At 44.3% G+C, this 22,560-nt stretch overlaps 2 protein-coding genes across 2 annotated transcripts in view; both read right to left on the reverse strand.

Annotated features, from left to right (window-relative positions):
- Positions 1 to 699: 699 nt before the first annotated feature.
- On the reverse strand, positions 700 to 6,903 carry tmem88b (transmembrane protein 88 b). Its single transcript, XM_070854921.1, has 3 exons — positions 6,425 to 6,903; positions 3,743 to 4,144; positions 700 to 984 (listed from the first exon to the last, which is right to left on the reverse strand). The coding sequence occupies exons 2-3, from the start codon at positions 4,136 to 4,138 to the stop codon at positions 700 to 702; spliced, it is 681 nt and encodes a 226-aa protein (XP_070711022.1). The 5' UTR covers positions 4,139 to 4,144; positions 6,425 to 6,903.
- Positions 6,904 to 11,509: 4,606 nt separating this feature from the next.
- Positions 11,510 to 22,560, reverse strand: part of kdm6ba (lysine (K)-specific demethylase 6B, a) — a 91,462-nt gene continuing 80,411 nt past the window's right edge. Inside the window, exons 9-26 of the mRNA XM_070854314.1 lie at positions 22,128 to 22,413; positions 21,932 to 22,009; positions 21,555 to 21,725; positions 21,262 to 21,441; positions 20,505 to 21,062; positions 16,612 to 20,321; positions 16,194 to 16,320; positions 15,837 to 15,942; positions 15,353 to 15,558; positions 15,149 to 15,246; positions 14,988 to 15,056; positions 14,614 to 14,762; positions 14,375 to 14,489; positions 14,026 to 14,213; positions 13,792 to 13,933; positions 13,342 to 13,468; positions 12,455 to 12,625; positions 11,510 to 12,308 (exon numbers count right to left, since the gene is read on the reverse strand). Of these exons, the coding sequence (XP_070710415.1) occupies positions 12,291 to 12,308; positions 12,455 to 12,625; positions 13,342 to 13,468; positions 13,792 to 13,933; positions 14,026 to 14,213; positions 14,375 to 14,489; positions 14,614 to 14,762; positions 14,988 to 15,056; positions 15,149 to 15,246; positions 15,353 to 15,558; positions 15,837 to 15,942; positions 16,194 to 16,320; positions 16,612 to 20,321; positions 20,505 to 21,062; positions 21,262 to 21,441; positions 21,555 to 21,725; positions 21,932 to 22,009; positions 22,128 to 22,413 (6,499 nt within the window). The 3' untranslated portion in view covers positions 11,510 to 12,290. The remainder of the gene's footprint in view (positions 12,309 to 12,454; positions 12,626 to 13,341; positions 13,469 to 13,791; positions 13,934 to 14,025; positions 14,214 to 14,374; positions 14,490 to 14,613; positions 14,763 to 14,987; positions 15,057 to 15,148; positions 15,247 to 15,352; positions 15,559 to 15,836; positions 15,943 to 16,193; positions 16,321 to 16,611; positions 20,322 to 20,504; positions 21,063 to 21,261; positions 21,442 to 21,554; positions 21,726 to 21,931; positions 22,010 to 22,127; positions 22,414 to 22,560) is intronic.

A 22,560-nucleotide genomic window follows, 5' to 3' on the forward strand; every position in this document is an offset into this window, starting at 1 on the left:
ACTTTATTTATAAAAACGAAGCTACATGAGAAAGTCACAGTTTGCAACAATTTAACAGGAAACTACATTAGACAAACATGTTTCATAGTAAAAATAAATGTTTTCCTATTCCCCACGATTAATTCAGCAAAGTCTGATTAGAAGCTTTATTTTTTATGATGACAATTTAAGTATAACCAATTTGCTCTTTGTTCAACACCAGTCTTAATCAGTCATTCTGGATTTACTGACTCGATTACATGAGATAATATTCATTTGACCATTTTTTTTATTAATTATTTCGCCTGGAGAATACATGCTGTATTTGTAGTCCTGCTTAAAGGCGCCATTTTTTTTAACTGGAAAATTACAAAAGTGGTAAAAATTCCAGTAACAAGTGGAAGTTTGTCAAATGGAACAATACCAACTAGCAAAACTCCTTTGTACACCATGTTCCGCTTTCTCTGAACGAGCAGTAATGTTGCTCTGACGTTAAGGCACAGGGAGTAATTATTCATTAGTCATTAGTCAGTATTCATAACAATGTAACTTGTCCCCCAGGATGCCATTTTATGACTTCCTCCATTCTGTGGTATACACTTTGCTGTTCCTTGCATCCACTGCCTTTTCTTAGTCATCCCATACAGCCCTCCACCCTCTTGTTCAGTTCCCTTCATACTTTTCATCTAATGGTCCCCCCCCCCCCCCCCCCCCTTTTACTCACACCCAGACCTTTCCTTTCCCACTACCATCGGCTCCATCTCGGCCCCCACAGCAGCCGGTGCCCAGGCCACGGTGCTGGGTGGCGGGCAGGTTCTTGTACACGGCACGGCTGTACGGGATGAAGCACAGGCCCAGCTGGAGGTGTCGTGCCAGGCGGCAGTATGCAGCCAACGCCAGGACCAGCAGAGGGGTGACCAAAAGGAAGCCCACCACCAGCAGAGCCACACAGCCTCCGTCAGTTAGCAGGTCTGAGCAGTACGGGGTCGTCCCATGAGGGCGGACCTGGGGAGACGAGAGGAGGACAGCAGTTCAGTTTTGTTGAGGTGAGTTTGATGCTCACCCTGTCTACAGTTTTTAAACCCTTCTTTGGCCAGAGGAATGCATTTTCAGGAATCAACACATTCACACACATTCACACCTGGACGTTGTTTAATGTAACTATAACCCCAGTTGTCCACTAAGCAGCTCCTCTGGAGCAACTCCTTGGCCTTGCTCAAGCCCACCTCCAGAGTAGTAATTGTAATAACAAGTACTACTCTTTCCCCAATCATCTTCCTGCCGTCAGAGTATCAAACTGGATTCTATCCAGTCACAGTCCTGTTTTGGGATGTGAATGTAGTATGGTCTTGTGTTTATTCATTCTGAGAGCAAAGGCCACAGGTCAGGGGGCAGCTGGTCCGGCAACTGAAAAGGCCTGTGTTGTCTAAGACTCTTCAGCAGTGTCCAGTAGATGATGATGTAACAATGATACAGCTGTGCTGTATGAGATGTCTTTGTAAAATATGCAGCAGTAATGCAGATTAGACACGGTATTTGTCCTGTACATCTAATGCCTGAGATATCCAAATGTCAGGCAGATGTTTTAGAATGGGCCTGGAGTTGCACCACAGATTGGGCAGCATTTGGTTTATTCAGTGTTAAAAGTTGTGTTTGAACACGTAGAACACCAGTTATGTCAAGTGCAGAAAAGAACAGATAAGGACAGCAGATGATGTGCTCCATGTGGTATGTGTGTACGAGGTGAAGACGGACACTCGTTGGTATAACACTCTCTCACACTCATACACACACATTAACTGAATCAATGAATGAATTTTTAATTTTGACAAAAATAACAAATCTCAGTAGAAACTACTGTGAAACCTTTGAACCTCTGACTCGCAGATTAGTAGACACTGTGTGTAAAAGTGCAGGGAGAGTGGGAGAGAAGGTAGGAGGGTCCAGGCTTGAGTGTGGGAGAGACAGCAGGCCTGAATCATCCTTATCATCCCATGAAGGATGAAGTGAACATTTGAGTGCATAAGGAAAGTGCAGGGAGGACAGAAGGTCTGCAGGGCTGAGGAGCCCAGGGGGAGAACAGTAATTATTGTGGTAGAGGGCATGGTGACAAGGTAATAGCTCCACTGGAAAGGTACATCATACATAACAAAGTTAACATTTTATCTGTAAAAAAATCACTTATCACCAAAAAGACACTTCAAGAAGGACAGAGTTGTTGTTTGGTTCATTGACCTTTTAGGGGATAATTGTATTATTTTAGTAGTTACATAATGAAAAGCAGTTCAGTAAAATCTGAAATTGAATTAAATTGAAAATATAGTGATGTGATCCTGATAAATGTAGTTGGCCGGAGAGAAATGCCAGCTAGAGATGGAAGGCAAACATTAAGTTGGGAGGCAAAGCGTGAGCAAGTGATAGGGATGATTTAAACTACAGTACATGGTTAAAAAAAAAAAAAAGTAAAGGGTAAAGGAGGGTCCAGTCAAGCTTTGAGGGTTGGAGCAGTAACAGATAAGACTCACAAGTATGCCCATGTTTGTTTTTACTCAGAGGCCTCCTGTATGGTTCCAGATCTAAGCTAGGTTGAAAGTAGAAATGGAGGGCTTGTTTTTGCTCATGTGAAATATTATGTTGGGTGTGTTTCTGGAAGACTTTTGCAAACAGAATACCCTCAAATATTTAAAAAATATACATAATGTTTCCCACCTGTCTTTTTCTACTTCTCACCCCTTTCTTTTTTCATGTCTCCCCCTCTCTCTATCCTCCCAGGTCCTGGTTAATCCCTCTCTAAGCTGCTGTCACATGAGGTCTAATTGTGAGAGAGCAGGAGAACAGAGAGAATCCTGGTCTCTCTGGTCATTAAGGAGGTCGTTGGCCCACAGAAATGCCATTGGTATGCATTAAAACTCTGTGAACCATGATGGCTTTTTGGCGTAGCCTAGGATAGTTCTTACTGACTAACAGATCAGCTCGACTGTTTTAGTTTGAGTCTTATCTTATATTTTCAGTTGTTCTCATCATATTCTGGGCATTTTCATATTTGTCTGTTCCCACGTGTCCTTTAATCCACAACTAGCTATGAGGCAGTCGTCAACTTTTGTGCTTTGACGTCTGGCTCCCTAGACTCCCGGCCCCTCTCCCCCTTCCAGTTCACCCATCTCCTCAACATCTGAGGAAACCTCAAACTTATCTGATTATAAAACCTCTCATCACTGATGGAGCCAAACCCAACCCTGAGCCCCAGGCATAATCATTTCAAACCTCTGGATCAAAGTTATGAGATTAGGTCTTCTGGATGTTTCATAAAAACATGGATGTAGCCATCTCCCTCCACTCATCTTTTGATTAGATGCAGCAAATGCAGCATTAGATGTGTAAACATTTAGTACTAAAATGCAAGCACAAATGTCTGTTGGACGTTGAGATCAAATGAGGGCATGGCGATATTCTCTGAGTAAATATTAGAGGTGAATTATGTGTATGATGGCTTAATACTTTAATAATTAAACTTTAAATTGTATCTGATTTCTGCACAGTAGTTGGCTCCAAATGTCTGTATGCTCGTGTTGAGTAAAGTAAGTCTGGAACTGGAAACTAGCGAACTAGCAAAACAAGTGAACAATCATGCTATGCTCTGAGTAATTAGCCAGTTAGGCTCTTAGAGTGTGACTGGTCACTGGCTATGCTCAAATGTAAATCAAAATCCTTCATCATGCTCACACTTCCTCATCCACCCTTTGCCCATGTCCCCTGGTCTTACTGTAGAGTGGCAGAGGAAGCCAAACACCACCATGACTATGGCTGGCGTCAGGATGGTCCCAAACACCAGTCCAGCGAGGCAGGCGTTGATCGTTGCAATAACCAGGTTCTGAGCCGTCACCAGCACCGAGCAGGCCCAGCAGTCCAGGGACCCCCGCAGCTCCAAAGGAGCATCACTGCCCCCACCGCCGCTCTCAGCTGCAGAATACGGAGGAGGTACGACCACACGTGAAGGTGTTTCTCTGCCCCCACCCACAGCGGTGGTGGAGGCCAGGGAGTTGGAGTGGTGAAGATGATGGTGGTTGATGTGGTGATGGTGGTGGTGAGGCGGCAGTTCTTCGGACAGGTCCAAGGCCTGGTGGTGGGCCCCCTTCTCTAAAGTACCAGTCATACTCATAGTGAACTGTGGGCAGAAAAATAAACTTAACAGTTTGAGGTGGAAACAGTAATGTGAGCAGAATCAGTGACTTGGAGAGAATTGTATGTGCTACTGCAGGTGTTTAGAAAATGTTGGTCATTAGTGTGTGTGGAGACTACATTTGTGGGAAACCCATCATAAAGGACTGGATGAGTCCCGGAGTCTGATTCGGTTCAAAAGTATTATGTAACTATGGCACCAAAGTCCACTCTTCAAAGCGGAGGTTTTATCTGTCAGGAAGCTACCGTTGTGTGATGCCGTCTGTGCGGTGATGATTATCAGAGAGCTGATTGGCCAGAAGGAAAAGGGCCCATAATTGCTATATGTGGTTTGTGTAGCAGAGAGATGAAGGTTAACTGGCATCAAAGTCTGTTTGTGTAAAAGTGGGTGTTGTCTGCACGTGTGTTTGTGTTTATATGTGTTGTCAAGCATGTGAGTTAAATAGAGATAGTATTAAAGACAGAAGTTCAGATGCAGTAGCTGTTGCACTTAACATAATATGATGCTGACATTGTGCCACCTCAGTACATTTACTGTACAGTTTATACATTAAAATCTTTGTTTTAACTGCAAAATGTCCTGCACAGCACTGTACACTTTGGCCAGAAATAATAGTGCTGCTTATCAACAAATGTTCGTTTTAAAGTAAAATGTTTATCAGATGTTTTTGCTCTCAAATAAGTTATCAGCCTGACAATTAGTAATGTCAAAGCATAGCATGTTTAATAGTTTCATATAAGAGGTGTTGGCGTCAACAGTCTTTCAAAGTTCATATTTTGAAGTTGTGAAACAAAGTCCTCCATGTAAGGTCTGCTGTGATCCAAGCTCCTTTAGTTTGCGTGTATTTGGCATTGGGACACATTGTATGCAGTACGCAGCTGTGTCTGGTTCAGGATATCCTCACCGCTCACAGGTCATGAGACTGTGATGCCCTAGCCAGACAGGGGACATGTCTGAGTAATAGGACCAGGTCAGCTGCCATAAAGCTAATGACATAATGTCAACCTGTCAGTCTTTCCTTTTTAGTCCCCCCAATAAGTACTTTTACATATGCAATCCTTACTACTAATTTGAAGATATTTTGCTTTAAGGAATCCTGTATGAATGCTTGTTATATTCCAATGGTGGTAAATCTCAGTAATTTGCTTGCTTAAGATGTTTACATGTGACAACAAGAGGCGCTGAGATGCCAGAATAAATTACTGAAGTTTTAGGGGCCAACAGGGGACTACACCTGTCTTAGTGGTTGTGGTGGGTGATATTTTAAAGCATTACTTGTGTAGGCAAAAGCTACTGCTGCTGAAACAGCTGAACGCCTTTGCCAATGTGGAGCCTAGCTCTCTCTATGTTCTCTGTCCTGTGGACGTTGCTCAGCTGGCCCAAGCAGAACCAATCCCCTCCAAGGGTCTAGTGAAACGGCTGCTTCATCCAGCCCTATGAGGGTTACTGTCTGTTAGATCAGCTAGCAACCCCATATAGTGTCTCTGCACAGAAACACTCTTAGCCTCGTTTTGGTATCTATAGGGCAAATGTTTACCTGAAACTGAAATTTAGTGGATATCAGTAAGAACACCTCCGATCCTGCTTCTGTTTCACATTGACGGAATATCAGAATTGACAGCGGAAGACATTATTTACGATTCTGGCTGCTTCAGCGTTGTTTATTTTCCACGTCTGTCTCCTATTGTTGTCTCAAGTGCTGTTTTAGGGTTGAAGGTCACGCAGGAAGGACTGGCAGGAAAGTGTATATGCATACAGGCATGTGTGAGGTGACTCATTGTGCCCCTTACTGAAAATACATTCAGGCACTCCACCCATTTTACTCACTGTTCTTAATATTGTTTGAGTATCATTTCTGTGAATAACAAGTCATGGCATTGTTTGTCCCAAATGAAGGATTTCTAAATCAGGAAATATTGTGCAATGAAGTTAAAGCAGCTGCCACATGGTTTCATGTTGGCACCTAGAACATCATCTTGATTGATTCTAAATCATAGATGCTTCGCTAGTTTTTATAGTGTCATCAAGGTTGGATGCTGCAGAGAGATTTTCTATTGTTCTATTATTCTATTGTCTGGAACAAAGCTGCTGAAGTAATTAATGCTATGTTTCTCAGGGCTCCTGTCTCTTTACATTGAACAACAGTAGTAGATACGTTCCTGTAACTCTCACTGTCACTGTAAGCAGGAGTATAAGGACACATCAGTGATGGAATCATAATAGGATTTAAGTGTGTCTGAGTGGTCCAGCTGCTCTTGTACTTACATTGTGCTGGGGAGCAAGGTGGACCTCTTGCTGTTCGCCCTCCAGATTGTTGCTGCTTTTCTCACTTCTTCTCAAAACCACTTTGGTCCAGTCAGTCTCTCCTCACAGAGCCCTTCTAGTTTTTCTCTATCCCTCCAATCCTGACCCGTTCTAGAAACAGGTTTGCACTTTCCCTCCCTGCGTGAAGTTGAAATAGCTTTTGGTGTGTTTTTGGAGGTTCCCTCCTAAAGCCTTATCTGTCTAGTGGTGGTATGTTGGCTTCCTGCAGCTCTGCTCTCCTGCTGTTTCTTCTCTCCACTATCCAGAGTTGTCAGTGGAGCTGATTATGTCCCAGAGTTTCTTTTTCTTTTCCACATGCAACATCAAATTCCTGTGCTGTTGTGATGAGGCAGGAACGCAGAGACGCTCTCTTCTCAGCTGCTGAAAACAACTCTACTCACTTTCTGTGGTCTTTGTCTTAAGTATGTCAAACTTTTATCTGTCCGCCCTCCTATTTACCCCCCACCCCCGACTGAATCCACAGCGCTGTCTCTCCTTCCCTCCCTCCTTCTGCTCGCCCTGCATCCATCCCACTCTCTCTCTCCACCCACCAGGCTTATCAGCCCCCCTTCCTTTCTCCAACATCTCCTCTCAGCACATGCATTCCACCTCTCATATCCAGGACATGTTACACCCCCCTTCACCCTGTCCCTGTTGCAGTGGGGGCTGGGTGTTGGGGGTCAGAGTGAGGCGGCTTGCCTGATAAGTTGAGGTTCAGGAGAGCAGAAAATGAGGGGGAAGGGTGGCACAGACAGACTTGTATGTTAAGAGTAGTAGTGAAGAGGTACCACAGAGCTGAACATATAAATTTTTATGTTTGGTTGTATGAGAGTCCAAAAGTGCTGCTGAAGTGTTTAACGCACTGGAACAGCGTTCATTTATACAGCAAACTTACCGTTGTTCAGTTCAGCTATGTAAGGAGGAGAGTTCAAGATGCCCTGTCTGACCAAATGAAAAAGCCTCACTTGGATTGTCTTCCTACAAACTTATCTATGAATGTTTTTTTTCTCTAATAAGGATTTATTATTTCAATATTTTCAATATCAGCTAAGTTGAGATTGTTGTATTCATGATGTTCAGGTTTAATTAGCATGAACAAAATCAGGATTGAAGCTTGTCTTTAGCCTCTTTCTCATAAGAGATGTTCATGGTATCTGTGAGCGCTGTGGTGCTCTGCTGCTTCATCCATTTGTCAGCAGCTAGAATAACAGGAAAATGGTGATAAGTGACACACTTAAACTTCACCATCTGTGTGAAACCTTATATGTTTGCTTTGGAAGAACAGCTCCCTCTTCCTGTTATATGCTGTAAAGTAATATGAATCATGTGCATCAGTGGGAGTACAGATCTGTAGTGTACATTTAGGTTTTGCTTGCTTGTATATTTATGAAATACTGAGGTTCAGCTTCCATTAATCTACTGAAAAATATATATTTAAAAAAGTTAACCAATGCTAGAGAATTGAAAAAGCTGAAACTAAAGCATGCTCTCAGAGTGAAGGAGAATTGGCCTTTTTCACAGAGGACAATTTGTTTTGTCACAGAAGGAAAAGCCCAGGAGTAGATGATCAAATGAATGATGGCTGAATTCCATTTAGCTGCTTTAGTTTCAGGGTGCTGGCCTTGTCTGTGCTTGGCTCATCGTTAATGTTAACAACACCTGTATGAAAAATACTAGGACAAGTCAAAATGTCTGCTGTGAAAAAGGCTCATCAGCCAGCGGATTTTGCAGGATGCCTAAACTAATAACCCACTGTAGGGATCTTTTAGCTTCTCTTGGCGGACATGTTCTCTAAACGCTTCGTCACCTTGCTGCTCTAAAAACATCCCATTGTTAGAATTAAGTTTCGAAGCTTAAGGTTTAGCTTTGTCAAGTCCTGTGGTTTTGGGTTGAAATTAATTAGTTGATTAAGACTAAACAAGATGATCCTGCTGAAAATGTTTGTAGTCTACACATTAATGAAGTGAGCAAACCACTGCATAACAAATTTCTGTCTGTGGAGCCTAAGAAATGTACTATTGTGTAAATTTTGAGGTTCAAATTTACGTTAATTCTAGCAGAGGATAAACCCTGGGTGAAGAAAGGTGAGCAGCAGAGGGTTTTGCCACAGTACCATGATATAAAGATATGAAATGCTGTGAAGCCAAGCAAGAGACGTCACTCTGCACTGTTTACAATGGATGATAAAATGTTTGCACTATCAGGAGATGTGATGTAGACAGAAGCTTGAATTCTCTGGAATGAAGGATTAGAAAAGGAGGATAAAGTAAGAAGAACAAAGATATCAAGGAAGGCAGTAATCAGTTAAATGATAAGAAAAGATCAGAGCAGAAGCTAGTTAATTAGTCTTGTCTGATCCTGATTTTCTGCCCTTTTCCCTCTGCTTTGAGCCTGCAGTGTTTGTTTACTTCCAGCCCGTCTTTGGTTCCCATGCAGATCCGGTGAATGTAGAAGATACAGGTCTAAAATGCCGGTATTCTGCAGCGCGATGGTGTATATGGACTTGTCTTTCATGAGATGATCGTTATCATTGTTGTTCAGTGCAGCCTCTGATTTGGTGTTGCTGTTATGTCACTACTGTCAGAGTTCACATAAGCTCTCCTTTGGGGAACCTGTCATCGCAGATGAAATAGTTACCACATAATCTTTCCCCTCATGCTCAACAAGAGCAGCATAAACAAACTTCAAAGTTTTGTCCATCATGATTACACCATGTAGTGGTGATTGGACTGCTGAAGTATTTTGTCTTTGTGGAGGGAAGAGCGTTCATCCTGTGATCCTCATCACCTGACTGGACAGATGGATGGACGGACGTGGTCTTCCTGTGCGGTTGAGGCAGGATTTCCTGCAGTGTGTCCAGTAAAGCTGTGTCCCTTTGCCGGCGCTGCGGCCTCTGACCTGACCTGAAGACTCTGTGACCTGCCAGCACTGTCTCACTTTGTCAGGCAACACTGAACTTCATACAGTCAGGCTCAGATGCAGCTTTCAAGGCAGCCTCTGATGAAGCCCACAGTATTTTAGACATTTCGGATTATGGCATTTGGCTTCAGACCAGTCAAGTACTTTGTTTTGACAGACATTGAATGTCACTAAATATAAATACTGACGAGCTACGTTTATATCTAAAGCCACAGAAATCATTTGTTTAATAAATGTGAAATAATTCGCTTTTCACTGGAACTTTTAAGACAATGGAGATGCTATCTTAGAGTTTTAAACAATAGTCTGTGTCATTATGACTGCATGGCTTTCTCTGATGTGCCGCTTCTTGACAAATGAGCAGCTTTCATTCAGCTGTTGTGTGGTCACGTGTCAAACTTTGCTGTAAGAGCAACAATCTACAGCGTTGAGGCTTCTTGTAACTTTCTACTAATGATTGTAACCATCTCTATTTTTTACATCCCTCCAGGCGCAGAATGTAGAGGAACTATGCACCTATGACCTAAGTTTCTTTCTCTCTTTTCTGGACGTGATAGATTTTGCAACATGGCAAAAGCAAAATAAGGAGGAGGTTGTGTTGGGCAACATAGTTTATACAGTGAGATGGAGCAGTGTGTTTTTCTTGTGTGTTTAAAGTTTAAAAGTGTTGTTTGACTCCCTATTGAATCATTGAGGAAACTGAGGTCTGGCCAGTGTGTTACTGTTCCCTGCCGTTTCCTGCTCTATCTGTGAAGGTTTGCTGCAAGCAGTCTCCTTCCTTACTGGATTCTGATGTCTAAATGGAAACTTTTTCTGTCGACTTCGGCCTTATTTTTTTTCACACGCATATCTAACAATAGCAAGCTCAAGCTGAGGACGTGAGTGACAAAGCTGTGCCAAACATTTGTCACAGCTGACGGATATGACTTGTTATTGTAGGAGTGGAGTGTAAATGGATTTAAGGCAAGCTGTGACACATTTGATGGTAGTGAGTTGGCTACCAAAGGTGGGATATGGAGTGAAAAGAATGAGTCCTTTAGGAACAAATGGAGCAAACGCAGGAGTTGAAAAGTTGAAGTTGTATGGAGCCTATTTCAGTCCCACTGACATACAGAGCCATTGATTGCTGATAGAAATTTAACTAGCAGATTTTGCTAAACTGTTTATAACGTGGTAAACGGTCCTCTTACATTGTTTCATTGGTGTCTCATTTGCAACACTTGACTCTAGAGGTGCATCTTAATTATTCATGTGCTATTGGCAGACTGTGGTGACATCAGTTGAAAAAGAAACAGGCAGATCCTACTCACTTATGGATTTATCAAAAAGCGTTTATTATTAATAGTCATAGTAATGTCACACAAATTCACAAGTGTTTAAGACATGTCTGGCTCAGTTTGGTGTGTGTGTCTGCAAGTATGTCTGTGTGAATTCTCTAAACAGTGCAGTTATAAATAAATGACCACAAAGAGAAGGAAAGGGGTAAGGTAATATTGCAACAGGAAAAATAGAATTCTCATTTTAAGAAGACAAACAGAAAAAAGGTTGTTCAAAGAGAACATTTAGCACCATCTATCCCGTTATCATATTCAACAGATAATATCATAAAATCATTAAAATCTTGTCTAAAAGCCCCCTACATAATTAAAAAAAATTCCATTTCTCAAAACACTTTGGAAAAAGTAGTTTTGTTTTTTCCTTAATGAGCATACAAACACAGCATTCCATTAGTCATCTTCTCTACGTGAGCAGTGTGCCTATCGTCTACAGGAAAGGTGGCGTTATATTCAAGATAAAGATATCATTTAATATATATCAGGGGAAAAAGGCAGGAGTTGTGAGAGGCAAGCACCAGAGAAACAGCAGCCTCCACTCCCATGGACACACAACCCCCACATTTCAGTTCTTACAGAGCAATCGGTCACTATAAAAAATAAAGAAAAAAAATCGCAAACTTGTACAACCCTACTAAAAAAGGGAGAACATTGATATCCAATAAATAGAAGAAACATTTTAAATTAAAAGTACAATGCCAAAAAAAAATCCAGGAAATACTAAGTCTGCATATTGGAACAAAACAATCAGAGGTACAACACACAAACACCAGATGACAATGATTTTTTTTCCTTTGTTTTTTTTAAAGAGTTCATACAGAGATGAAAGAAATGAACAAAAGGACCTGATGAGTGTCAACTGAATATTAATCTCCAAATGAAATAGTATAATTCATACAAACAAGATTTACAACACATACAAGAATCTGAAAGACAAAATGAAATCCCCCCCAAAACAACCAAAGTTATTAAAACCCGTATGTTTTGAAGCATTCCAAACATTTGTATTTTTTTAAAATTCTTAATGCTTTAGAAAAATGTTCATATCTCTATTATTAGTATTTTTCATTTTCTCTTTTCTAAATACAAGGCCAATGTGGTATATATCTAGGCTGATCTAGTTTAGAAAAAACAAAAACAATAAATTATTTTAAAAAAGACAGCACCCCACAAAAACTGCAGACAGCATGTACAAATTTCAGTACTTGAGACAACAGAAAAAAGTTCTCTTGACAGAAACACACCATTGAAGCCATCAACTCTCCTCTACAGTTTGTTCAGTGGCAGCACCAACTGCCCCCTGGTTCTCAACTTCACTGTTGCCAGGGTTTCTGGCTGAAAGCACCATCTGAGAGTAAACTGGTATGTCATTGGCGGCTTGGTATTTCTTTTTGTAAACAGTAATGATGAGTAAACGTATTCAACTGGCTGGTCGGCAAGTATTAGCAGTAGTAGTAGCAAAAATGATCTTAAATAATGAAAGGGCAAGTTGAAAACCAAAGTGAAACTGTGTCTTTTGTCCTGGCTTGCAGGAGTTTTGGTTATGGCTGAGGAGACGCAGCAAGGGAGCTCTGTCACCGGGAGGAGGTCGACTGGTGAGACAAAAACAGACAATCAGAGATGTAGTTGGCTTGGGGAAAAAAAAAAGTTTCATTGTCAGTTTTTTCTATTTCAGGACAGGAAGGATCCAAATTCTGGAAGATAAATACATGAAACAGAGGTACGTGTGTGTGCTCACCAGGCTGAAGGAGTCATATGCGCTCATGAGCTCCTCTATGCGGTACTGCTCCAGCACCACTACGTTGGTCAGGTTGGGGCTACGCTGACGTGCACAGTCCTCACAGTGAACCACATACGTCTTCCTGCTGTTGCTCTCACTTGTCACAAACAACAAATTGAACACCTCCACCTGTAACATTCAACATAAATCATTAAGACATGCTTTTGACTACAGATAATTACCACGTATGTGTGGTTTTACTATCAGTCAGTCATTGCCTGTTCTTAAGAAGGACCCAGCTTCATGATGAAAAAGAATGAGCTAAATATATGCCCATGTTTGGTACTAGACTGATTGGCCTTTTGCAACTACCGCAAGAAAATTAGTTTAATATGTACACTGAACTAGAGCAACCTTGAATCTTACCTGGGTGGTGGTGTTGGATTGCATTACACTATACAGAGGTGTTGCTATTATTTTGTCCACCCTTTTATATCAAAGAGTAAACACCACAAACCACAGCCTCCAAAATGACAGTTAAATTTAATTGACTCATTCAGCAAAGTCAGAACTTTGTGACCTTGATGAAGGTTGGATCTTTGCACCGTTGGTATATTAAACTGCATTATTTTAGCGAGGGAAACCTAAGGAACGGGCTTGTGAATGTTTGGAACACAGTGAGGAAGCTGATTGTGCTGCAGGAATGGTTAGACTTCATGGACATATGTGAGAACATATTTTAACTACTGATGTCCTCTGAGGCACAAGCTTTTTCACAGCCATCTTTCAAGCCTACACGCAGTGAACTTGTTGACCGTCAACACATGTTTATTTTAGGCGCACCCACTAAAGTGGCAACTGAGTTTATGTATGCGAGTTTCATGGTTAGAGTGACAGCTACTCACATCACACTCGTTGCAGTAGTACGCCGGCTCGTCCTTGACCCGACTCTGGTAGGAAATCTTCTTGCCTTCAGCCACCAGTTGGTCCCGCAGGACCTGGATGTGCTTCATGGACTGTAGCAAGCAGTGTCTAGCAGAAAGGTAAGGTGACCATCAATACAATGTTAACACCAAATGTTTAAACTATATACCATTTCTCTGTATGTAGCCTTACAAATGCAATCTAACAGAAGAGCCCTGCAATAAAATACTACTTATTATCCTATTATGTTCATATGTGGAGGCTGAAGTGCTGTTTTTTCGATATACAGTAAATATACTTTCAGTAGAATGCACTACAATTCGCACCAAACACACTACAGTAGAAAAAGAATGTAACTAAAAATTAACTGTTAGTTTCAGCCAGGTGTAACTGATGAAAATGGCAGTCAAGTGCAGTTTGTCTGTGCTCACTTAATCATTTTGTAGGTGTCTTGGTCGGTGACCTTAACAGTGCGGGCCACGTTCCAGGACACGTGAATCATGGGGACGATGGATTTGACCTTCTTTACTTCATTCCACTCAAACCGCTCCAGGGCCAGCTGGTACTGGTAAGCTGCAGACACACATGAAACAAATATGTAACTAACACTGGCTTACAAAATATTATTACTGTTGCATTTGTTACATTTTTAAAGCACTCTTTACCATTGAGAGGCCCCACGTTCCAGGCAATGTTGTTGCACCAGCCAACAGCCTGGACCCAGTGAACAGTTCCAGCATTGATCCACACCAAGTCTCCGGGCCTCTGGATGAAACGGTACACAGGGATGTTGGCGTTGTAGAGGTCCTCCAACACTGGCCACCAGGACCCTGTCAGGTAGTCCACTCCGTGCCTGAGGACAGAGGAGGAAAACTGCATTAGAAATGTGTGGGGCTTAGCAATTTAAATAAATCATTGCACTCCTACTAGCATTTAATATTGGTATAATGGCAATTATACATGTGTAAAAACATACAGTGATGTCAGCTTGCATTCTCGGATCAGTTTACTCACTTTTCACAGAAGTCACTGATGGCTTGCCAATAGTTCTCATGGACAGAGAACCACTCGCAGTCTCCAGGGCCAATGTTGATGTTCACTGAGCAAAAGTTATTGTTCTCCTGATGACCTGTTGAATAGAAGACATGCACAATTGTTGTTTTATTTAGAGTTCAACAGATCTTCATCCAAATAGTAACTTGTCTTTCATATTATTGTTCTACTAACAGTAAAGGAGTGTCTGTGTCCTTTACCTGGGGTTCGGCTCCCTGGAACCTTCATGTAGAGCTGGACAGTGTTCATGCCTAGAATGGTGTGTCCAACGTGGCTCAGCATGTTCCCACTGGATGCTACACGCATAAATGCAGGCAGCTTCTGCAACTCCTGAAGCTGGGGCTTCCACCTGGGCAGAGACAGCAGGGTAGTAATATATGAGGCTGGCTGCAGTGATAATGTGTAAAGAGATGGGAGTAAAGGGGAGCCTTTTCTATTATCATGCTGCAGATTTGACCACTAGATGGCAATATAAGTTGTGGAAAAACTTAAAGTGGCTTTCAAGTATTAGGTTTCATAATTGAGAAGGTATTTGGCTGCAGAGTTCTGAGTATGATACGTTGAAGTTGCTCACCTCTTAGGATCTGAAAGGTCAATGTTGGTACCAAATTTAATTATCTTCCCCACTGGTTTCTGCTCATTACTGAGGAATGTGAGAACAACAAAGCATTAATACAAATTGCAAAGCACTTCAGTGTTTTCAGAAATGTTTTGCTCTTTTAACACTATTCTTACCTGCTTTCTTTAGAGCTGTCTTTGCTTGGAGTATCAGAACTGTTGGAGGGCTTCCTCTCCTCGTCCTCGTCGTCCTCCTCATCACTGCCTTTCTCCTCCTGCAGACAAAAATCACAACTTGTTTATCTGCTGGATTGCAGCGACATGGACGTCCTGACACTGACGTATTAAACTGAGACATACAGTGTGTGAGAACATATTAACCTGCAGACTCTCTTGGAAGCTGGAGGCCTGGTACTGCGCATACTTGGCGATGGTGGTATGGGAGCGGCTGCTCTCACAGGGCCATGTCTGACCCGTCCCAGTGGCATCCCAGTTCTCATCAGCAGGCTGCTGCACCTGAGTCCTAACCTCCACTGCCTGCTCTGCATTGGCTTCTACCAGTGACTTGGTAGAAAACAGTCCCAGGTCTAAAGACAATGAGGGGGGGGCATTAATAAATGCATGATTATAGCTTCTGCAGAGCTAGAGTGTGGTGGAACAGGGAAATGTGAAACATTCAGGACAGTGGTTCCCCTGGACCAGGTTTGACAAGCATCTAACCCCTAAAATACTTGCATCATCACTGTGCTGTAGTCTAAACTAGGGTTTTAAGTTCACAATTTATTTTATCCAGAAGTATTGGAAGAGCATACCACTAAATCTTCATGTGAATACTTGTAATGTGAAACAGTAAGTGTAAACTTACTGAGTCGTAGAGATCCAGCCAGGCCTCTGATGACAGTAACAGGATTCTTGGGGTCTGTACAGAACTGCAGTAGCACAGGTGAGAAGGCATCCCTCTTACTCTCCAACTGCAGAGATGAAAAAGCCTGTTAGTTGTGTTTCAACTCGTCAACTCTTCATGGACAATGACTCTCCGCAGGAGGGGCATATTCTAGCTACACATTAGGCCAACTTTGTGCTTTTGTGTGCATTTTCAGATTAAACATTTAAGTTTGTTGATGTGTGATTATACTTGTGGCTGTTTGCTTTAATTCCTACCATGTATAATAACATAAAATGTTCCCATACATATCAAATGTAGTGTGACATAGTGACGTACATAGATGCTGGGTGTAGGGGGGTTCAGCTTCTCCCTTGGAATGGGTTCCTCTGTGGTCATGATGGGCTTGACAGAGAATGCGGGGAGCAAGAAAGATTCTCTGAACTTCCCTTTCACTCTGGCCGACCTACAACAGAAAAAAAGACATGATTTGATGCAACATGACAGTACAAAACAGAGGTTTCTCTTAGTGTATTGACAAACTCTGCCTGGAGTGATTTTTTTTTTTTTTGACTTTGCTCAACACATACACACTACTCATTCTAATGACCACAATTAGAACTACAATTCTGATTGCTTCCACGTTGATTATAGCAATATTTGACATGTATAAAAATGTGCCAATTTTATGATGAAAGAATGCAAAAAAAGGCCTTGTGAAATTTCATATGATATTCTTCCTCCACAGTGCACTTACTTGCACGACCTGATGATTTCACTGGCAGTGTTCTTGATGCTGATTTCTTCCAGTGGGATCCTCTTTTCCTCCACCTCAGAGGCAATGAATGTCTCCCTGTCCCCGCTCTCCACTTTGATGAGGCGAATCTTCAGCTCCTTGGGTGGCCCATCTGACAGCGCCTTCAGTTTTAAGAAGTCAGTTGAACCTAACGACGAGCCGGATTCAGAGCCTGTTTTGTGCTCAGAGGCTCTGTCTGCAGAGCTCCGTGACGTCCATTCTGCATGCTCTCCTTCACTGGTGGAGGTGGCACCTGATGCATCCTTCCGTTTTTTTTTATCTGCGTCATAATGCCCCCGATTCTTGTCAAACCCCTCCTTGCTCTGGAGGTTGAGGTCACCAAGAATTGTGCGATCCTTCTTCTCCTTATGGCTTTTGCCATCCTTGTGCCGCTTGTGGCTGGAGCTGGAATGAGTAGAAGATGAAGAGGAAGAAAAAGCCATTTCCTCATTCTTTTCTCTGTGCTTCTTCTTTTCTTTCCTGTCTTCATGCTTCCTGCTGCTACTGTGGCTGTGACCGTGCTTCCTCTTCTTCTCTTTCTCCCGCTCTCTGTCCTTGCTTCTATCTTTCTCTCTGTGTTCTTTGACTTTCTCATGTTTGTGTCTGTCCTCAACTTTGCTGTGGCCATCGGGTTTATCAGGTGAGTTCTTGTTAAGAAGAGACTGTCGCCTAAGCATGACTTCACAGCTCTTGCCCAACTCTGCCAGGGAAGACTCAGAGATGGTTGTCAGCAGTGGCTCCTCCTTGATCACCTTGGGATTCATGGGAGGAATACCCAACTTTTTGCTAGAGTTCATTCTTTCCTCTATTTTTTCCCCATCATCTCTCCAGACATCAGCATCCTCTATTTTCAGTTTCTTGTCCTCTAGCGGAGGAGGAGAGGACTTCAGAGGTGGGATAGCTGGACTGAATGGTGGATTGGTTGAATCTGATGTGGGAGAATAGCCTTGCTGCTGGCGGCAGATATCGGGACCCAGTGACAGTGAGGAAGAATATTTGACCCCAACCAGTGCTGATGGAGGAGGTCTCCCAAAAGGCCCACCACGGTAAGCATACTTCTGGCTCTCTAGGACTGTTGCTAAAGACTTGAACATGCTGTTTACACCTGTTTGGTGGAGGTGGGGTCTTTGAGGTGGTGGAGAACAAGATGGGGTCTCAGACTCTTCTTCATCCTCCTCCTCATCAGCCTCACTTTTAGTCTGCTCGGGGAGGCCATATAGTTTAGCCAGGTCACTGTGGCGGTAATTGGTGTTGCCTATTCCCAAAACCATGTCCATTGACTGTTTAGGGTTAAGGGGGACATTGGAAGAAGATTTAAGGTAGTCTTCATCCTCCTCATTGAGGGATGATGTTCGGCTGCAAGGGGATGCCAGAGAGCCTTGGCGGCTGAGCACAGGAGGGCTAGCATGAGGATTGGATCCAAAGTCCTCCTGGTTGGGCTGATGCTTTGTTGCTGGAATGAGGTCTGGGGCACACAGGTAGCTCTTGATGGGCTGGACACTTGGAGAAAAGTTGTCAAGAAGACCAGTGGACCCAGTCTTTTCACTGTTATACATCTCCTCTTCCTTTTTGATGGATTCATCAAGCATGGCCATTATGTTAGCCAGACCATCAGGGAGCAGTGTGGACAACTCAGAAGGCTCTTCCTCAAACTGAGCGTCAGAGTCACAGATGCTGGCCTTTTCCAAACCACTTCCTGTCACCTGCTTGTTGAGGATTCCCCTCATGGAGCTGGAGGATAAAGGTGGTGGTGGAAGATTTTCTCTGGGAAAAGCCTGATACAGTTTAGGGGGCTCTCTAAGTGCCAGGGTAGGAAGAGAATGTTGGCTGCCGTCTCTCTCCCTGGCTGAGTCTTTGGATTGGTTGGGTGCTGCTTGCATTGCTGGGGGCTTGTTGGGGTATACAGACTGGTTCATCCTTGAGGTATTGTGTGTTGATGAGGGACTGAAAGTCGTTCCGCCATTGTTGCTCCACATCTCCCTCTGCCTCTGCTTTTCTCTGGCATATTCAGTCTGCGGTGTAAGAGGGGGCGGCCGCAGCCTTTCTACAGGAGTAGTGGTGGAGGGTGTCTGTCCCGGAGGACAGGGGGGTATGCCACCACGGCTCAGCCAGGGATAGGAGGGTGAAGCTTGGGCATTGGGGGGCGATAGACCTGAAGGAGGTGCAGAAGCAGAAGAGAGGCGAGGTGGTGGGGGTGTTGGAGAAGTGTTGCCGGAGAGTAGTCTCTCCAGATTTTCGATAGCAGTCTGCTCTTTGCCTTTAGCACTGCATACTTCCTCCTCCCTTTTCCGCTCCACCCTCTTTCTTTGCTCCCCTTTCCTCTCCAACTCTCTTTGTTTTTTCTTTTCTTCTTCCAGACTCTCCAGTTCTCTCTTCTTCCTCTCCTGCTCCTGCCTGTCTGCCTCTCTTTTCTTCCTCTCCTGTTCCTGCCTCTCTGCTTCTCTCTTCTTCCTCTCCTCCTCTTGCCTGTCCCACTCTCTCCTCTTCCTTTCTCGCTCCTTCTTCTCCAATTCTCTCTTTTTCCTCTCCTCTTCCTGCCTCTCCCATTCTCTCCTTTTCCTCTCCTCCTCCAGCTTCTCCACTTCTCTCCGCTTCCTGTCCTCTTCTTGCCTCCTCTTTCTCTCCTGCTCCAGCCTCTCCCATTCTCTCTTTCTCCTTTCCTCCTCCTGTCTGTCGAGTTCTCTCTTTTTCCTCTCCTCTTCCTTTTCCAGCTCTCTCCTCTTCCTTTCCTCATCCCGCTTTTGTCTCATATCCCATTCTTTGTTCTGCCTCTCCTGTTCTCTCATTTTTCTTTCTTGCTCCTCTCTGTCCTTCTTCCTCCTTTCTTCAGCCTGCATGTGACCCTCTAGCTCTGCATCAAGCTTGTCTAGAGCCTCTTCGATGGACTGAGGAACAGCGGTGGGAGCTGGTGGACGAATCTGGGGCTGAGAGTACGCCTTTGTTGAAGCGGAGTCTGACTGATGACCCAGTCTGGAGGAGAGGGCTGGATTGGATGGCTGAGGGGCAGAGGTGACAGTGGAGAGAGGGGCTGAGCAGTATGTGGTAAGAGCGCTAGGTCGATGATTTGCAACTCTGCTTGTAATCACACTGTCTCCTGCTCTCTGGTGCCCTGAGGAGAACAAAGATGATGATGAGGAAAATGTAGGAGGTTGCTCCAGTTCAGCCTGAGCATAGTATGACGTCTTTCCCTTGACGGGCTGGGACTTGGTGGGTCCCCGTTGCTGTGTGGTTGGCCGCCCCTGCTGCTGAGGCTGGTTGGCAGTGGCAGTTTGGCCTCTCTGACATCCTGGCTTCAGCAGAGCATCCAGCTGAGAGGCGGGGCTAGTGACGCTGCTGGTGGAGGTTTGTAGTACTGGCTCCATTCCTCTCTGCCAACTGGTATTACTGCTGCTATTGTTCACAGGGCACCCAGCAGGGAGTGATGTGGACAATGTGGAGACACCTTCACCTCCAGAGCTGCTAACGTTTCTATAGCTGCTGATGGAGCAGGACGTCTGGGATATGGGATGATTGGGGGTGATGACAGGTGTTCGAGTGGAGTTGGTTGGGGGCAGAGGAGGACTGACATGATGGTGATGCTGGGAGGGACCTGGGACCCGACTCTCCACGACCTGATTGTGGCTCTGCCGGCGCTGAGGTAGCAGCCCTGGAGGCCTGTAGATGCCTGACTCCTGAGGAGACACATACATAACTTTTATTTTAATCATCATCACAATCTATGCAACTGCAGCTGGGTTAACAGTTGAACTGAAAGTCTTATTTCAGACTGCTGCATTACATGAAATGACCTCAACACTCTTAAGTGCAGGAGATCAAACAGGTATGAAGCTACTGCAAGAATGACTTGTACTCACTAGAGAGTGACTGCTGGGCCTGCTCTGGTATCTCCAGGTGTCATGGGGCCCACTTTGCTGTTGCTGAGGTACTGAGGTGCTGCTGGCAGGAGGAGGTGGTGGAGGAGGAGGAGGGAGGCCCCGATGCCCCAGCCCTGGGTGAGGCTGGAAGTGGCTGTAAGGCACACTGCTGCTGCTGTTGCTGGTTGCAGGGTTTGCTGGTGATGACTGGGCATGTAGGTGTTGATCTCTGTCTCCCCTGGTTTGCGTAGATGCCGTGTGAGAGGTAGCTTGGCTGCCACCTTGGCCCCCAATGAGAGGGCCTCTCTGGCTGTGAGAACCACGAGGCTCCATGGCCTGGCAGGGTGGGGGTAGCCCTAGTTTGGAGCTGGGGTAGGAGGAGTGAGGGGACTGCTGGCTAACAGCCTGAGGTTGGAATGCATCTTTCTGGAGCCGAGGAGCACATCCCTGGTTGTAGCTTCCCGGTGAGGAGTTTGGTAGAGGGGAGACGTTTGAAGGGGTAGAAGAGGCAGGAGAGGACTTTTGCGTGTAGCTGCCCATTCCTTGTTTGTTGGTTTCCTGTTCAACAATGTAGGACAAGCAAGAGAGGAGATTAAATTATTTACAGCACAGTCAATAATACTTGGACAGGTTCAGACAGCTAATACAATCAAGTCATCTTTATGGCACCATTCAATCCAATAAAAGTTTTCCCATTGACTGCAGTCAATGGCAAAATATTAACCACTGGTACCACATATATTCTTACTGTTCGGACCTGGAACACCTGTGATGGTGCGTTCTTGCGGTCAGAAGTCTGGAGCTGCCAGGGTGTGTTGTTCTTGTGAAGAGGGTTCCAGAAAGCGGGTTTTGGAGGGGGGTGGTGGACCGAAGACTGTTGCTGAGATAACAAAGACTGGCCAGGGCCTGGGAAACGCTGCAGCCCAGGATGGGATACCTGCACAGGAAGTGGAACATTACAATATTTACCACTCAAAGATCTGACCAACAAGAAAGACGAAATATCTAGGACTGAGGTCAGCCGACTATTTGTTTGTTCCTATCTGATACCTGATCTGAACTCTTTTTCCTCTTGCTGGGGCTAGGACAGTCCTCGGCAGCCGGGCGGGAGGACGGGTGCAATGATGGCGGAGGAGTGTGCTGGATAACAGAGTGCTCTCCCAATGGAGGACCGGGCCTCTTCAGCTGACCCCCAAGCATCTTCCCTGGGTAGCCCCTCTGCTGTGAACAGAAAAATTACAGGATCGGTGCTGTAGCAGATGAATACAACCAGTTCAAATATTTGCTGAAAAACTCGGCCAGTGGCTTTGAAAGGAATGTGGCTTTCATCTGTATGGTTGCAGCAGAAATGGCAGCCACAACAGGGACTTGTTCTGTGTCTATATGGATGATGAAACATGATCACAGCCAATTAAAAGGCATCCTACCTGGTGCACCTGAGCCCACATCTCGTCTCCCAGCAGTGGTGGAGCCCGGGGAACATGCTGCTCCTGAGGACCCCCAAACTAAAGCAGACAGCAAAGACAACACAGAAACTGTGAGTGAAAAGAGTCATATATTTCATATATGACAAACTGTTAAACTATGGTGAACCTGCCACAACCTCAGTTGCATTTTACTCACCTTCAGCAGTTGATTTGGTCTGCAGGGGGGATGATGCGGGTTGGGGGGAGGCCCACCGCTGCCTGCATAGCCTCCATTATGGAGACGAAGTGAGTGCTCATTGGGCAGGGGCACGATAGGATGTCCTTGAGGAGGGAGGTGGGATTCATAAAGCTGACCAAGTTGCTCCCACGCTCTGTGAGGAGGTGGAGGATGAAGGTGATGAGGAGGCGGCCTTGGCTGTTCCCTCTGCAGACCTGGTAACATTGGCTGTGGCAGCTCAAGCTTCTCAACTCCTCGCATGGGCCTGGACAGCCAAAAAGACACAGAGGTTAAACAATACAAGAAACAAACTAAAGATATAGATAACAATACAAGCTTGCTTCATCATGTCTATTTCTGTCAATTAATTACCCTCTGCTTTCTAAATGTAGTTTTATGATGATTTTGTGCA

This window comes from Pempheris klunzingeri, chromosome 23 (genome assembly GCF_042242105.1).
Source record: "Pempheris klunzingeri isolate RE-2024b chromosome 23, fPemKlu1.hap1, whole genome shotgun sequence".
In the NCBI taxonomy this organism is placed as follows: Eukaryota; Metazoa; Chordata; class Actinopteri; order Acropomatiformes; family Pempheridae; genus Pempheris; species Pempheris klunzingeri.